At 49.0% G+C, this 15,813-nt stretch overlaps 2 protein-coding genes across 2 annotated transcripts; one reads left to right on the top strand and one right to left on the bottom strand.

Moving 5' to 3' along the window:
• Window positions 1–43: 43 nt before the first annotated feature.
• On the top strand, window positions 44–8,486 carry LOC122384783. The gene is made up of 5 exons (XM_043372522.1): window positions 44–287; window positions 885–1,079; window positions 5,386–5,597; window positions 5,797–5,956; window positions 7,787–8,486. The coding sequence occupies exons 1-5, from the start codon at window positions 193–195 to the stop codon at window positions 8,244–8,246; spliced, it is 1,122 nt and encodes a 373-aa protein (XP_043228457.1). The 5' UTR covers window positions 44–192; the 3' UTR covers window positions 8,247–8,486.
• A 1,886-nt stretch (window positions 8,487–10,372) lies between these two features.
• LOC122384786 lies at window positions 10,373–14,733 on the bottom strand. The gene is made up of 2 exons (XM_043372526.1): window positions 14,647–14,733; window positions 10,373–14,222 (listed from the first exon to the last, which is right to left on the bottom strand). The coding sequence occupies exons 1-2, from the start codon at window positions 14,681–14,683 to the stop codon at window positions 12,979–12,981; spliced, it is 1,281 nt and encodes a 426-aa protein (XP_043228461.1). The 5' UTR covers window positions 14,684–14,733; the 3' UTR covers window positions 10,373–12,978.
• Between the last annotated feature and the right edge of the window lie 1,080 nt (window positions 14,734–15,813).

Here is a 15,813-nt window from a genome sequence, read left to right as displayed (position 1 = left end):
ATGGTCGTCCGGTTCCGCCGAGCGGAGCGGACGACAGTAGTCCGAAGCCAGCGATGGCACTGCGCTGGTCTCAGACGCATTGATGTCTGATTAATAAGTGTGTCCGGCAAGTGACGAGTGTGATAATATTCACTGCCATCGTCCGACAGATAGGATGGTATTGGTGTGACTGGTTTGATATGCTCGACGATAATGAGCAGGTGCCATGTGATCGTGCGGAAAGTGAAGAGCGTGCTTTACTACAAGTGTCGACTCGCTAAGGAATGCGCTTTTCTGCCACAATGCTGGTAAGTCGGGCCATTAGCATAATTTTACTTGCGTTTCAATCCTTAGCATTTGCTCCCCCTCGTGTGAAAAAAGGATGGGATTGACTTTAGATACCTGTATTACGAGACAAAGCGAGTATTGTTGTCAATAGTCTGTCCGGTAAACGGAAACCTAAAAATTCAGAACTCACCGGCCGTCTATCTTCCTGAGATATACATAGGTATGCAACTTTGCCTTCATTGCTGACTAAAATCCGCAGCGCCGGTTGACCGTTTTTCCTATTGATTCCTGTTCAAATCGTTCGAACCCATTTAAATTTCGACCCTCATCCTGTCATGACCTCCTGCCACCGCCGTCTCACCACGCATTGGCGACCGGTTTTGGGCGCCGCCCGGTCCGGTACGACCGGCTGACTCCGGGGCCGCCCACAGCCTGTCCGGCCGGGTCCTCCCCTCCTCCCCGCCCCTCCCTGGCAACCCGCTCCCTCTCCCCGCCACCTGCGGGGCTGTCAGTCGGCACTCAACACGCGCCGGCAACGGCCGGTCTCCCCGCGCTCTCTCCCTGCCGACCGGACCGCGCCGCTCTCTCCTCTCACTCTCCCCGTCCCCGCGGTGCAGCATGACCGGCCGTCGGCGTCTGCTGGGTCTGCTCTGGCTGACCTGCCTGCTGGCGGGTGCCCTGTGCCTGACCCTGGATCAGCAGCACCAGTCGGGGTCAGGTCAGGTGGTGACCCTGCACCATCAGCAGACCATCCTCACGCTCCAGATGACTGACAACGGCGAGCTGACACGCTGCGATACCATCGAGGTCAAGTGAGTACTCAGTGACGCTTCAGTTATTGACTGGGACTGCCTGTAATTATTACTCGTTTCAATTGGTACGGGATTGCTTGCTATTCCTATGTAGATGGCTGTGCTATGAATTTTAAGGACTGCACACAGAAAAATATTAACACCGTTAGCGGTGTAATTGCACAGTACATATCTGAGCACTTGAGGAAAGTTAATTTAGTCCCTTCCCCGCTTAAATTACTCGCGCTTCTAAATGAACACCAGGAAGAAGGTAATAGAACACTGTTAGGAGGGTTGGGTGTTTTACTACATGTAGCAAAACACCCAACCCTCCTAACAGTGTTCTATTACCTTCTTCCTGGTGTTCATTTAGAAGCGCGAGTAATTTAATTAACCCTCGCACGACCAGGCCATTTCTCATAACACGAACGACCAGGGGGGGGGGGGGTGTTACGACCCCCCCCCCCTGGCGTTTCGAAACGGAAGGTCGTAGAGCTTAGCGGAAAAAAACCAACGGATTGCTCTCAACGAGATCTCGCGATTGGTGGTATATTTTTTGGTCCTAGGTCAACATTTGACCTACTTTTGACCGGTCAAAGGTCAAATTTTCGGAAAAATAGACTTTTTTTCAACTTTCCGCGGCGATTGCGGCAAAACGGTGGGAGATATCGACTTGAAACCTTCACTATAGTGTTCCTTGATCAATTCTCTATCGTTTGGTATGTATTTCGTTTCCCTAGCTCTAAAAATGGCGCGTTGGGAGCGCCGGAAGTCGGCAAGGTCACAGTCGGCGGCAGAAATTCGAAAAATCAAAATTTAAATTTTTGAAATCTGATTGTATTTTTGGATTTGGAAGGTCCATTTGCTCCTTATAGAAGCTAATATTGCTGCATATTCCCATTGAGGTGACAAGAATTAGCAAAATAGTGGTTCGGGCGCTTTTCAAAAATAGTACCGGACGCTGGTCCTCTTATGACGTCATAACTCCGTGACCTGACCTGACCCGGTCAATTTTCTTGCACCACACGATAGCCAATGCTTGCCCCAACATGCAAGGGAAGTTTCATCATGATCCATCAAACAATGTGGGTATCACCGGCAGAAAACCTAGGGATTCGGCGCACACGTTTGGTAACTGTCGGCCGGAGGCTGTACCTCTTATGACGTCATAACTCCGTGACCTGACATGACCCGATCAATTTTTTTCGGCAAAAGATGCACAAAGGTTGCCCCAGAGGGTATTGAAAATTTCAGCCCGCTACGACCAGCCGTTTAGCGTGCACTTCGAAAAAAACCTCAGGGGGGGGGGGTTGATACACCCCCCCCCCTAGGCGTTCTAGGGTTAAGCGGGGAAGGGACTAAATTAACTTTCCTCAAGTGCTCAGATATGTACTGTGCAATTACACCGCTAACGGTGTTAATATTTTTCTGTGTGTGGGTTAAAGTGACCGAACTGCTCCAAATGACAGCTCATGTTAGTCCTCTTTATGAGTTTTGATGCTGATTCTCATACGACAGTTAAACGAATATGTCTTACTACCAGTATAGCGCCTTTTGGGGCGACTAACGGAGCGAGCGAGGGGGTGAGTCTTGCACGTGCGAAATTTCGAGGGGGTACCTCCAACTGACTTGTGCACGGCACCCTACTGACCGGTTTCTAGCGATGTGCCAAATTTGAGCACAATCGGCCCAGCCGTTCTCGAGATCTGGGAGCGGCACCCTGCACGTGCGCACGTGCAAAATGGGTCCCAACTGACTTGTGCACGGCACCCTACTAACTGGTCCCTAACTGTGTACCAAATTTGAGCGCCATCGGTCCAGCCGTTCTCGAGATCTGGAAACGACCCCTGCACGTGCGCACGTGCAGCAGCACCCCAACTCTGGCACATGGATATGCAGTGCCTAGTGGGTGCCTACCTACATGCCAACTTTCAGCGCAATCGGCCATTTAGTTACCGAGATATTGCAACAATTAAAAAACTGACACCTCTTCGTTTTGCACGTGGCACGTGCATAAGGGGTCACCCACATGCATGGGGAATAGTCCAATACTTGGTAGAAGGAATGAAGCTACCCTACAAAAATTACCGCATGTAAATCGGTCAAGTGGTTGCTGAGATATAAGCCTCGTAAAAGCGTCCGCACGGCCGGCCGGCCGGCCGGCCGGCCGGCCGGCCGCTCATACTCAGAAATTTCCGTTATTCTACGTAAGACTCCGCTCGCTTCGCTCGCTCCGTAAGAATCGGAATGTTGAAGTCTTCAAATACATAGATATCCGTGAAGGTCAGCAACAGCCACGGATACAGCGTCGGATTTAAAATCGCTTCAAAAACTCGTTCCATGTCAATTGGGGGACGGGGAGCACGTATAGCTCCCCTCCGCCAACCGTCAAAAGTGCCTCAAGACCTCGTCTGATCGCCAAAATAATGGTCTCAACTCTCAATCGATCTTCCTCGGGTCAATATCTAACCTTTTCAAACACAAGGTCAAAATGCATTAGAACGTGGGATCGGTTTGGTGTGTTGCGTGAGTGACTTGTGGGCGACCTAAATGATAAAGTGTCGGTCACTGAGAACGTGTCGTATATCGGATAGCGGTGGACGCTGCATGACCTGCGATTGTGCACGACGCACGTGGCTTTGTTGTGCAATGGTTTCGGTTTTTAACCTTCACCTTTGAAATCATTTATTTGCCTGGAATCAAAGTTTTGGATTGTTAAAGGGATTTCAAATTACTTCCTTTGTTATCGTTTGTTAGGTCAGTGGTAGGTACCGTTTTTATTCTGCAAAACTTGTGAGCGACGTTAGGACGAGGGAAAACGTCCCATCGGCCCTCGTAATGCCGCTGGCAAGGCTTCATTTTTTTTTCTCTCTCTCTCCATGACGATCCTCATTAGGTATACTAACATCGTATACCTATGCTTGAGAGGTGCAACAATGATGATCAACATGCATCGAGTTTCCCTGTTGCGCTTGCATAGTATTGCACTTCAAGGCAAGAACTGGTATGTCCGCTTTCACTGCAAAGTACGATATAGTATGTACAAGGTCGCAAAGCAGCATTCGCCGTGTAAGCGCCAAATGTAAGTTCTAGAAAGAATTAGCCAGTTTCCTCTTGCGTAGTAAACCGTACCCTTGTCCGATTTACCCATCCCTGCCCGACTTTTTCACACGTCATCTATATAGGTATCAAAAATCGTTGTCAGCGCGTTCAGTGCCCTGTCGCCCGGTCTGAGTCACCACACACTTCTCACAGCTCCGGTGGGGACTGAGGTGTATCGGCCGGGCCGGATGGTCACGCACTATCGGATGTTGTGGGTTTCGGTAGTCGGACACGCACCTGGAGCCGTTGGCCTCCAACCCACGCTGTCGCGCAAGTGAAAGTGGCGCGTGGCCGCCGACCCGACTCGTCGCGTGGGAGGGGGGGGGGCGGGGAGGGTGGAAGGTAGAGGGGAGGGGAGGGGAAGCTGGACGACTTTCAGTCCATCGCGGATCGGTAACGAGTGACGTAGTGAATGGTGAGTCACCCAACGTGGATGCTGGTCAGTGGTCTCATAGGTTTCCAGGACAATGGGCTTAAAGAGCGGCATCAACAATGTTAGGCTTGCACCACCGAAAGGACGGTTGTTATGAATAAAGGGCATCGTTTTGATGGCAAATGGAAAAAACAAAGCGATAGCGTTTTCCAGCTCACTACACCAAAATTGGCTGTTGTTGTGCCAAACTAACAAAAACGGCACTCGTTGGAATGTGCCCTCCTCCTGTGCGATAAATGAGCCATTTATTGAGCCTATTGCCAGGGTTTGAGCGGTAAAAACAGTAGAGATGCCGCAGTGCTGTGGCTGTCAATCATGGCAAACAGTGATACGGGTAGTTGGTATTATCCCCTGTTCATTTACTCGCATACAAATAGCAAATCGATCAGCTGGAATACAGAATAGGTACTTCATACATAACATCCAGTGTTTTCAACAGAGCTATACGAACAGAAGGAGGCTTTTGCTGAATGTAGGACAAAAAGAGGAGGATTTGATGACCGTATTGCTGTTTCGTTCAGCATTCTATGCATTTTCTCCTTGTTGAAGGACGAGACTTATAAAGCAAACGATTCGCTCAAGGCATTTTCTATCAGATTAGAGAAACGTTAGTTTCGTCAAAGTAAGATTAAATGTGCCGATGAATCCTCACTTTGTATTTTTGCCGAACTTTTTTGTATGCAGTTATTTACGCGCTAACCCATCCCTGTTATTCTGACTATGACATTTGTCGCCTTGATTGTGACCTCTGACACCCTAACCCAGCTCACTGTGGCCTTTCTGCTCTGTCAGTTACGCGGATGACGAGCGCCGGCGACTGGCGGCCATCCGACGGGAGCGGCCGGTCACCAACGTCTCCCTGTCACACATGCTCGACACACTGCGGCGGTGCCAGCAGCTGGACACTGTCCGTCGCCGCCGGCGGCCGCAGGGACAGGCCGCCGAGCTGACCAAGAGCGGCGACCACTGGGACGCCAGCATGCTGCTCAGGGGACTGGTGCCCGGTTAGTAGGCCGTACAGAATGCAGAGGAACGACATATGAATCCATGAAGGTCTAGGCAATTAAAAGTGTTTGCTCGGTATTAAAAAGATATATAACTTTCATGGGGTCTGTGAGCGGTGGTACACAAATTAAGTGTTAGATTGAGTGTATGCAAATTTATGAAGTAAAGAGCTTTTATGGAGCGTCTCCTTTTCTCTAGGTACGAAGTGGTGTGGTCTGGGAGACACTGCCGAAGGCTGGAACGACCTCGGAACCAACGCCGAGCTGGACCGCTGCTGTCGGACGCATGACCTCTGCCCGGTCAAGGTCAAGGCCTACAAACGGCGCTACGACCTCTTCAACTGGGGAGTGTACACTAAGTAAGCAAGTCTTTGCTCAGGCATGTGCTGGTCGTCCTTGCTGCACTGTCACGTTGACAACTGCGTAGCATTGACACTGGTCTTAACCCTCGCCAGACCTATTGGTTTTCTACATACGCGCCGGCCGAGGGGGGGGGGGCGGGTACGACCCCCCCCTCTCGCCGTTTCGCCCCTGGTGGAGCTAGCGCGTCGCGGAAAAAACGAGCGTGTGCGCCGTTACGAGACGCAGAGATTGGTACCCGAGTTTAAGGTCCTAGGTCAACCGGTGACCTCTGAGGTCAGGTCAAGTGCCCCAAGGTACGGTTCAGTTTTTGGTGAATAACTTCGCAAAAAACGGCCGCAGAGCGCCGATTTTGGCAGCATCGTGTTCGCCTCGCTCAGGCGCGTCGAATAATATACTTTTTGTCCGGGTCAGGTCAACTTGGGGTGTTGACCTCAGGTCAAGGTCAGGTCAGCACCCCCAGGTCACGAAGTTGGTCGAAAGAGGTCATGTCGCATATCATTCGATTCGGCAGGTCTTCCTGAGTCCATTGGTAGCTTTCCCGACTCGCTAGCTCAATTTGATCAAGAGTTATTGACGAAAAACTAATATGACCTTGATGACGTCATAAATGACGTCACGCATGGTCAACATTGCAAAAGTGACGCATCTAACCTTGCAAGGAGTGCATCAAATCACGATTCTGTGTGCTTGAGATAGTTGGAGATCGTTCCCGGCGCCAGAATAGCAGTTTTCATTTTTCCCCATTGACTTATAATGGTGAGGTCATGAAAATGACCTGACCTCATATGACCTTTAGGAAAAATCCGAGATATACAAGTTGTGGGACTCATAATGGATACTAGATCCTGCAAGTTTCATTTCCCTGTGACATCTCCTCTGGCAGTGAGGGCGTTGCGAAGTTGCGACATCTGAAGACCGTGCAGAGGTTCACTTATGACGTCATAGGTCAGTGACCTGACCTGACCCAAAAATGCGGTTGGTGTCAAAAGATGCGTCTTGGATCAAAGGTCAGGTATGCCAAGTTTCAGCTCTCTATCGCCAGCGTGTTCGGAGCTATCGCGAAAAAACCCTATGGGGGGGCGGCACCCACCCCCCCTCGGCCGGCGAGTATTAAAGTACATTGGTAGGGTATTTCCCAGTCAGATCTAGAACTTCATTTTACGGTCATAATGTATTTTAAATCACTGTTTGGGAAATCCCTTCTTCTATTCATGCATAATTCGTGCTTCAAGGTCGCCTTTAGCATGAGAGAGACATGTACCTATAGTGTTCAGCCAAGCCCTTAGTCCCCTAATGGATATTTATCGTGCGACCTCGCGCTTACAGCCCTTTCACGGTGAGGCGATTGTGGTTCTCGGTGAGGCGACGCATTTATTTATGCATCACTTGTTTTAATGAGCTGCTCGCGTGTGCGTCATTGTATTACCGAGACGGTGTTTACGGTCCGATGGTGGCGGCATTTTCCTGACTCATGCTGGGTAATCAACACCGAAAAAAGCAGCGATCGAGTTTATTGCGAGTGTGACCAAGTCTCTGTAATTGCTGCCCAAGGCGCTCATTATCTATTCAGTTGTAAATTGCTGTTTATGGGAGCCAGCGAATACCCGAATACTTGATGCCGATGGATAGCGGTAAACAGTCTACTGATGGAGTTACATAGAAACGAGGTCGATTCCGCTAATATGTAATCGGAAAATGGCTGCTTCAGTGTTCCAACTCGATTCAACGTCTGTATTGTTTTCAGATTGTTTTATCTCGGTCTGCATTATACCATCTCTGTCACTGTCCCCCGCAGCGTCTAACCCTGAGCGTCCTGTCTGCCTCAGGTCCCACTGCGCCTGTGACCAGGAGTTCTACCGCTGTCTGAAGGCATCCTCTGCGCGGGAGGCCGACAGCGTGGGCCGGCTGTTCTTCGACCTGCTGCAGCCGCAGTGTGTCCAGGGGAGGGTGTGTGGGCCCAATGAGCCTGCAGACGCCTGTCTGGAGCGCCAGAAGGCGGGCGAGGTGGCAGAGACGGGACTGAAGTTCTTTGACCAGCCGCGCCGCTATGAGGCGGCGCCGGTCACCGTGTCTGCCGGAGCAGGGGGAGGAAGGGGAACCACCGGGGGAGAGCGGGGGGAGGTGGGGGAACTGGGGGAACTCTTTGACGGAGGGATTGAAACTACTCAGGAATTGATACACGTTGCTGGAGTCGGTCCTCAGGACGGTCCAGTGAAACCCGCGCCCAGTTATAGTGGAGGAGGACTGTCGTCCTTCCTGAGAAGGCTATTTGACCGTCTTGGATAATGTGACCAGGCTTGGAAAGCTTGGGAAGCTGGTGCTGCCGTGAAATGTGATATGTGTTTTACGATGTTTTACGACGGGATGTGCCTCGTGTTTGTCGTGTTTTATTTCGGTGCGTGAACTGAATGCATCAATTCCATTGTTGTTGAATGTTATGTCAATATGTTCACTCGATTTTTCATTGCTGATCACCAACAGCCATTGTTTCCGCTATTGCTACAATAAAATAAGTCGATTTCACAATGTTCCATTTTTTTAAGAAAAATCACACATGCAACACCTATAACGCATTATAATGAAAGCTTGTAGGATACTAGCCGACTCAAATGACTCACATGCGAAATGAATCTTCTATGAGCTGAATTAAGTGCAGCAGTATCATTGCAAAAGTTATAGTAATTTTAAGTAGTAACGTAGAGGTCGGATACTTCCCAGCTATGTATCGACTCAGCGTAAAAAATGCAGCTACCTAAAGGAGAATCGAAATTATTGCCGGCGTGGCCAATCGTAAATGGTATGTTTAGCTACCGCGATCAAAGCATTAAGAAATTTAACAAATAATTAATTCCTGCTATTCATTGGACACTGATGGCGGTTAACGCCATCACTGAGCCGGTCCCGTAGCTCAGTTGGTAGAGTGTTGGACTCCGCGTGGTGAGAGCACGCGTTCCCGGTTATAACAGTCCGGGTTCGAAGCGCGACGGGCGCTCGACATTTATGGGCCTCCTGACAGGTATGGTTGCGGTTGGTGGCAGGCCGTAGCCAGGCGAAGTCAGTGAGGGGACCGGCAGTGCGCGGCTATGTGCGCACGTTAAACTTTGGACTCTAAATTCTGCCATAGAACTGGAATTGCGCGATCGGAGGGTAGAGGGCAGGGTCACCGCAACAAGCCTCGCTTAGCGGTGGCTCTGTCCTTGTGAATCCTTCCATCAAAAGGTTCGGACTAAATTTATAAAAAAAACGCAAAACTTTCACAAGTCCCTATCAACGTGCCAGTGGCAAATAGATTGGGTCCTGGCCTTAAAGAAATTACTGAAAACATAAACTCAAAGCTGATACGGTCATCGCGCATGCGAGATTAGCTATTATCGCTGAGGGATTATGGCGTAAGGAGACATGCAAGGCTCACATACATATGTGATTGCCCTATGCGCCGGCTCAGTACCAGAAAAGGCGACGTAGAAGGAAGATCCGGTAAGTTTGGGTAGGTATAAAGTTATGAGTGATGCACACATGTACTTTTCATAGGTATGTCTAATGTAAATGGACACCAAGAGCAAGTACACATTTCTCAAACAAAAAGTGAAACGTTAAACACCCAGGTTTGCTCTCAATGGCAGTTTATTGCTCAGTTATATCTAAAAATGATGTAGGTGGGACAGAATACCGTTTAAGTATGTGCATGTTTTCATGGGCCATTCCTCATGGCGGTACCGGTACCGATACCATACCGGTATTCCGACTAACTTTTCCATTCATTTCAGATAGTCGAATAGTTCGCTAACATTATTTACGAGCTCCTGCTATAAACACGAAGAGTCCAAGGCGCGTCAGAGCAGAAATCTAAGATCATTGGACCGGCGATGGCCGCCGCAAAGCTATGTACTAGGAGGTGGGACTGGTGCGTGCTGATTCGTCGGGCGGTGGTGCTGCTTCTGCTGACCGCCTGGGTCACCATGTCGGTGGTCAAGGTGCAGCAGCTGCTCGCGGAGCCGACCTCCACCAGCACCCACTGGGAGGAGGACATCCTGCTGCCCCACCTCACCATTTGTCCGGCAGCTACCATCAACACCACCGTCGCCACAATTATGAACAAGGGCACCGAAGAGCAGAAAAGTGCCCTACTTGGCAACAATACGTTGCTGGAGTTTTTCTGGACGTCGGGACTGAAGTTAGACGACATGTTTTACTCTGCTCGGTCTACTAACGTGACTGGAGAGGTCTTGGATATATTTGGGCGCAGGTGGAGGCCTACCGTCCATTTCTCGTATGGGGGACTGTGCGCGACATCAGCGTCACAGAGTCAATGGTACCGCCCCGTTCTGCAGAGGCAGCCTGAGTTTACGACATTCAATGGCCCGGCCTATATATTGATTGTTCATGGACGATCCAAGTATTGGGGTCAACTATTTCCACGGAAACAAGTGTATTCAAAGTATATCAACTCTCGTCATGACCAGATCGTGGTTACCACATATCGTGAGGTTAGGATCAATTTAAAAAGGGCTCCTTGTGAAGGCAATCCTGAATATGACCAAGGTGACTGCGAGCTTCGCTGCTTTTTCAACAAACTGAATTGTACTTTCGAGACAGTCAACGAATCTGACATGGAACTTTGCACGGTGGCAGATTACAGAAAACTCGTCTATCACGGAATAGTGCACAATTCTCTCCCAGCTTATTCTGAAAAGTGTAACTGTCCCCAGCCTTGTATTCGTGACAGCTATACTATATCCACCAGCCCCGGTCAGCCATACTTTTGGGACCGAATGGAATTGGACATTCACACGGCAGGTATCAGGAGCGTGCTGTCTACGACTATCTCGTACAACATTTTCGACTTTTTGGCCGATCTCGGGGGCTTTATGGGCCTGTTCCTCGGCTGGTCGCTGCTCTCGCTCTTCGAAATCTTTCGTGACACCTTGCGCTGGCTAGGAGCTTCTTCGATTGACCTGTTCTGTGGTGGAGTGCACTGGCTAGTGGCCAAGTATAGACAAATAACTAGTCGGTGAAAGTCTGTAAATTATTTTACTGAAGAAATGAGAAATGGCTAAGATGTCGTTGGGCCAGTAGGCACTCGTGAGATACAAGCTTGTGTTTGCTGCTATATGTTTTATTGTTAATTTTTGTGTCATATTATAATTCAATTTTATGTGTCATATTATATCAATTTTTGTGTCATATGTCATATATTTGTGTCATATAGAGATACATTTTTCCCACATCTCTTAGAAGTATCCTAAAAAGAGCTACACCGTACAACAATGGTTGACACCTTTATAGGCATATGCCGTATGTATCCTCCGCGGAGCTATAGCTTATGATTGTGCTATATACCTACATGTATGCACATAGTACATAGTACATATAGTACATAAGTATGTACATAAAGCACATAAAGTACATACATAGATAACATGTGTATGTCTATATCTACATAGGTATCATATGTAAGTACTGTGTCGTGGTGTTCTGTTTAACACCTGTAGGGTATGCTGTACCGCAGTTATTGCTGACGCCCGTGGGGTATACTGTACCGCAGAGCTAGGGCTGACGCCTGTGGGGTATGCTGTACTGCAGAGCTATCAGCTATGGCTGACGCCTGTGGGGTATGCTGTACCGCAGAGCTATGACTGACGCCTGTGGGATATGCTGTACTGCAGAACTATGGCTGACGCCTGTGGAATATGCTGTACCGCAGAGCAATGGCTGAAGCCTGTTGGGTATGCTGTACCGTGAAGCTATGGCCTAGGCCTGTAAGATTTGATGCACTGCAGAGCGATAACTTGCCATGCGGTGCCACGGAGCTAAAGTCCGACCATGATAAAGTATATAATTGTCTTAAAGGTATGATGAGGATCAAAATATTACCGATGCATTACTCTAGCCCTCGCCGGCACAGGGGGGGGGGGGTTGATGCAACCCCCCCCTTAAGGTTTTTCGCGAATAACTCACGTACAAAGCGGCCGATCGCAACGAAACTTTCAGTACCCTCGCATTGATCAATTCTACACCTACCCGGAAAATTTCATGACCCTGACCCCAATGACCTTTGACCTGTGACCTCTTTTCTGTGACCATGTTTGGCCGAAATCGCGGTTCGGCGCATGTCGGCTCGCATTAGCCGCGCGTTTGCAAGCTTTTCGTGGTTTCAAACGTTCAAACATGTGATTTGATGTTGCTCCCATGCATTAGGGTGAGTGTCAAGGTCACCTTAAGGTCAGGTCAGGTCATTGACCTTTGGTGACCTCGGGTGACCTCGGTTCACTTTTTCGAGTTTTACATGTTTCTAGGCTAGTTTTTGCAGCTGAATTCGAATTTAGCAGCCATTTGAACATTTACGAAGTAGTTTTGGTGTCTTCGTAACATGTTACGAAGCTGTCCGAGGCGGTTGACACGTATTACGAATACCCGTCACAACCTACCGGTTGACCTGACCTGACCTGACACGACCTGGTCTAAATGCTTAAAGACCATCTATGATCAAAACTAACTCGATATTCGTGATCAGCACCCCGGGAAACCACATGGCAGCCACACTTTACGACTTTCTAACAGGTCCCGATTTTCCCGGTTTTCGGGTCATTGACCTGACCTGGAAGGTCACCCGATGACCTAGGACCTTAAAATTGGGTATCATCGGCTTCCTCTCGTGACGGGCAACACGCTCGTTTTTTTCTGCGAATCTCTAGCTCGATCAGGGGCCAAACGCGAGGGGGGGTCGTACCAACCCCCCCCCCCTTGTGCCGTCGAAGGACTCAAAATGGCCTGTGCCGGCGAGGGCTAGAGTTAGACTGATACTGTACGATCGATTGTTTGCTTGGTCCTGTTGAGAAATAAAGGAAGAAAACTATTCGGGGTATTTTTGGAAATTCATAAGGTGGCTGTGGATTGGTCATCTCAACCAACCTGCCGAGCACCGACCATGGATGACCTTGATCCGTCTGTCACCCCCCCTTACCACTGCATCTGAAGCTACTGCCATACCAACGTTTTATGTAGGTTGTTTGCGTTTTCATAAAAGGATGCTCAAGACATGATGTGCCCATTTTGAGGGTTTCGGTTGTCGTCTGCACCTGGCCTTCACCCATCCCGCTCCATCCTGTGCAAGCTCGCACAATGTCAGCAAGGACCAGCCGAGAAACAAACCCAGAAAGCCGCCGATATCGGCCATCAGGTCGGTTATGGTATATGAAATGGATGTCTCCAGTACCTTCCGAATGCCCGCTGGCTGAATGTGCAGCTCCACGTCGCTGTTGAACAGTGCCTGGCCTGGCCGAGCAGATATAGTGTACCTGTCCCGGACGCAGGATACAGGGCAGCTGCAGTTGCTTTCCGATGCGGTGAGAAGTCCCTTGAAAAGTCTGTAGGCCTTAAAGTATCCAAAGTCGGCTGCCAGGCACAGCCTCTTCTCGGAGTTGTGAATACGCTCCAGAGTGCAGTTCATATCAGCGAAGAAGCAGTGTCGTTTGCAGGTAGCCTGGTTGTAGTCGGGATCTGTCACACACGGAGAGCGGCGCAGACTGGGGCGCACTTGTCGGTAGGTCGTTATAACAATGCTCGCAAAACGTGTGTCGTTCATGATGACATATGTTTGAGCGAGCGGTAGTGGCTCTCCCCAGAATGTGTCCGGCTCGTGTAATAAAAACTCGAAAGCCTTCCCTTGCGACATAAACTCTGGCCGCATTTTCAAAAATATAAACGACCACAGTTGATCTGATTTCGAAGAAAGCTTCGCTGTCGCGCAAAGCCCACCTGATAAATAGTGAACCGATGCCTTCCACGAAGTTCCGAAGAAATCTCGATATTCTCCGGGAGAATCTGTAGGCACGACGTTGTGCAGCATGTCGTCTAACTTCAGTCCCGCCGTCCAGAAAAACTCCAGCAGCGTTTTGTTGCCAAGCAGTGCACTTTTTTGTTTTTCGGTGCCTTTGTTCATGATTGTGGCGACGGTGGTGTTGATGGTAGCTGCCGGACAAATGGTGAGGTGGGGCAGCAGGTTGTCCTCCTCCCAGTGGGTGCTGGTGGAGGTCGGCTCCGAGAGCAGCTGCTGCACCTTGACCACCGACATGGTGACCCAGGCGGTCAGCAGGAGCAGCACCACCGCCCGACGAATCAGCACGCAGCAGTCCAGACCTCTGACAAAGGACGTCACGCAGGTCACTCCAGTGCTGTTTTTGGAATATTCTGCCGGCTGCATGGTTGGAATATCCAGAAGCATTGACTGGGGCCTCTTATACTGGGGAACATCAATTGCTCCTGAAACGGAATTATTTCACGATTAATTGATGGTTTACTGGAAGATCATTGACAATTCGAGCAGCCCGATTATGATAAATTCTCGGACTCATTTATCATAGTCGCATATTGTTAGGCCCCCCTCCCCCAGGAATATTGTTATTGTTCAGCGTTTTAATGAATATTACATATGTGCTGATAAAAATTAGCTCTTCAAAAGCATGCAGTATTCACAAGTCCCTTTTGACGTCTAAAAAGAGTAAACACATAGCTGCGGTGTCACAAAGGAATTCGGAATACTAGGCGACAAACCAGAGCCGTAAGGGTTAATTGATCAACCGGCCTTTTCAATGGAAATGAGCACGAATTAAGTGCCTAAAGATCCTCTTTTTCGCACTTGACTGGAAAATAAGTCTGCTGAATAGCCTGAATTCCTTATTCTCACCTTCATTTGCTGTTTGATGCGGTAGTTCGATGATCATAAAGGTAGACCTGATATTGCTGGTCTTCACCCTTCCCTGCTCTTCCACCAAATGCCGCGCAGTTGCTAGTTTACCGGGACATGTTGCTTCATCACAGGACGTGTTTGCTTACACAAAGTGGGGCAGCCTATCCCCTGAGACCTACAGGAATCGACAACAACATTGGCTCTACGTGTTCCCTGAGCAATTACCTATAATATCGATGAATTGCAAGGTACCTACTGCTAACAAGTGAACGGCCTTTCCTATCATCGCACGGCACACACTGTTTTGGACTCATTTGAATCGCTGCATAACACAAAACAAAAAACACCCGCTTAATGACGTCCAGTGTGATGTTATTCAACGAAGCATTAGCTTATGAGTCATGATCATGTTGGTACATACTGGCCATTTCTTCATGTACAGATAACCTGAGTCATGAACTAAGCATAGCCAACAGCTACCTGAACAATCTTAAAGATTGAAGAACCATAATTCAAGGTGCACAAGCTGTGTATAAGTGTCTGCAATGCTAATGCTGCCCGTGTCAGGCACGGATCCAGGGGCCTCTGGGGGCAAAAGCCCCTAGTCTATCGAAAAAATGCCGCCCTCCGCGGCGGAGGGCGGCATTTTTTCAATAGACGGTTGTGTGCATTTTATGGAAATGCGCATTTTTAAAGTTCATTTCATAACGATCTCTTGTAGTAACTTTCTGAATTTATATCTAACCCTCAGATAACGTCACTTCTCTCCCTGAAGTCAGAGTGCCGCCCTCCACGTCGAAGTGTCTCCCCCGTAGTAAAGTGAATGCCGCCCCGTATTAACCCGCGCGGGACTGGGGGGGTATATTTTACCCACCCTCGCGAATTTTTGCAATAACTCAAAAACGACGGCGCGCAGCGCCGCCAAACTTTCAGTACCTTTTCTTACATCAATTTGACACGTTCCCTGAAAATTTGAGCGAAATCCGTCGGAAATTTTTTGAGAAATTGATGTTTTAGTGACGTCATGTTCGCCATTTTCGCCTCAAAAACGGCAAAATTTCAAACGCCGCTAACATCTTCATTTTTAAAGGAATCAAGACGTAACAAAAAAGGTTATACGTACTTCTACTTTTTCTATCAAATGGCTATCTCGGTTTTTTGAAA

This window comes from Amphibalanus amphitrite, unplaced genomic scaffold (genome assembly GCF_019059575.1).
Source record: "Amphibalanus amphitrite isolate SeventyFive unplaced genomic scaffold, NRLGWU_Aamphi_draft 000198F_arrow, whole genome shotgun sequence".
Classification (NCBI taxonomy): Eukaryota; Metazoa; Arthropoda; class Thecostraca; order Balanomorpha; family Balanidae; genus Amphibalanus; species Amphibalanus amphitrite.
This window is presented reverse-complemented; position numbering and strand designations above follow the sequence as displayed.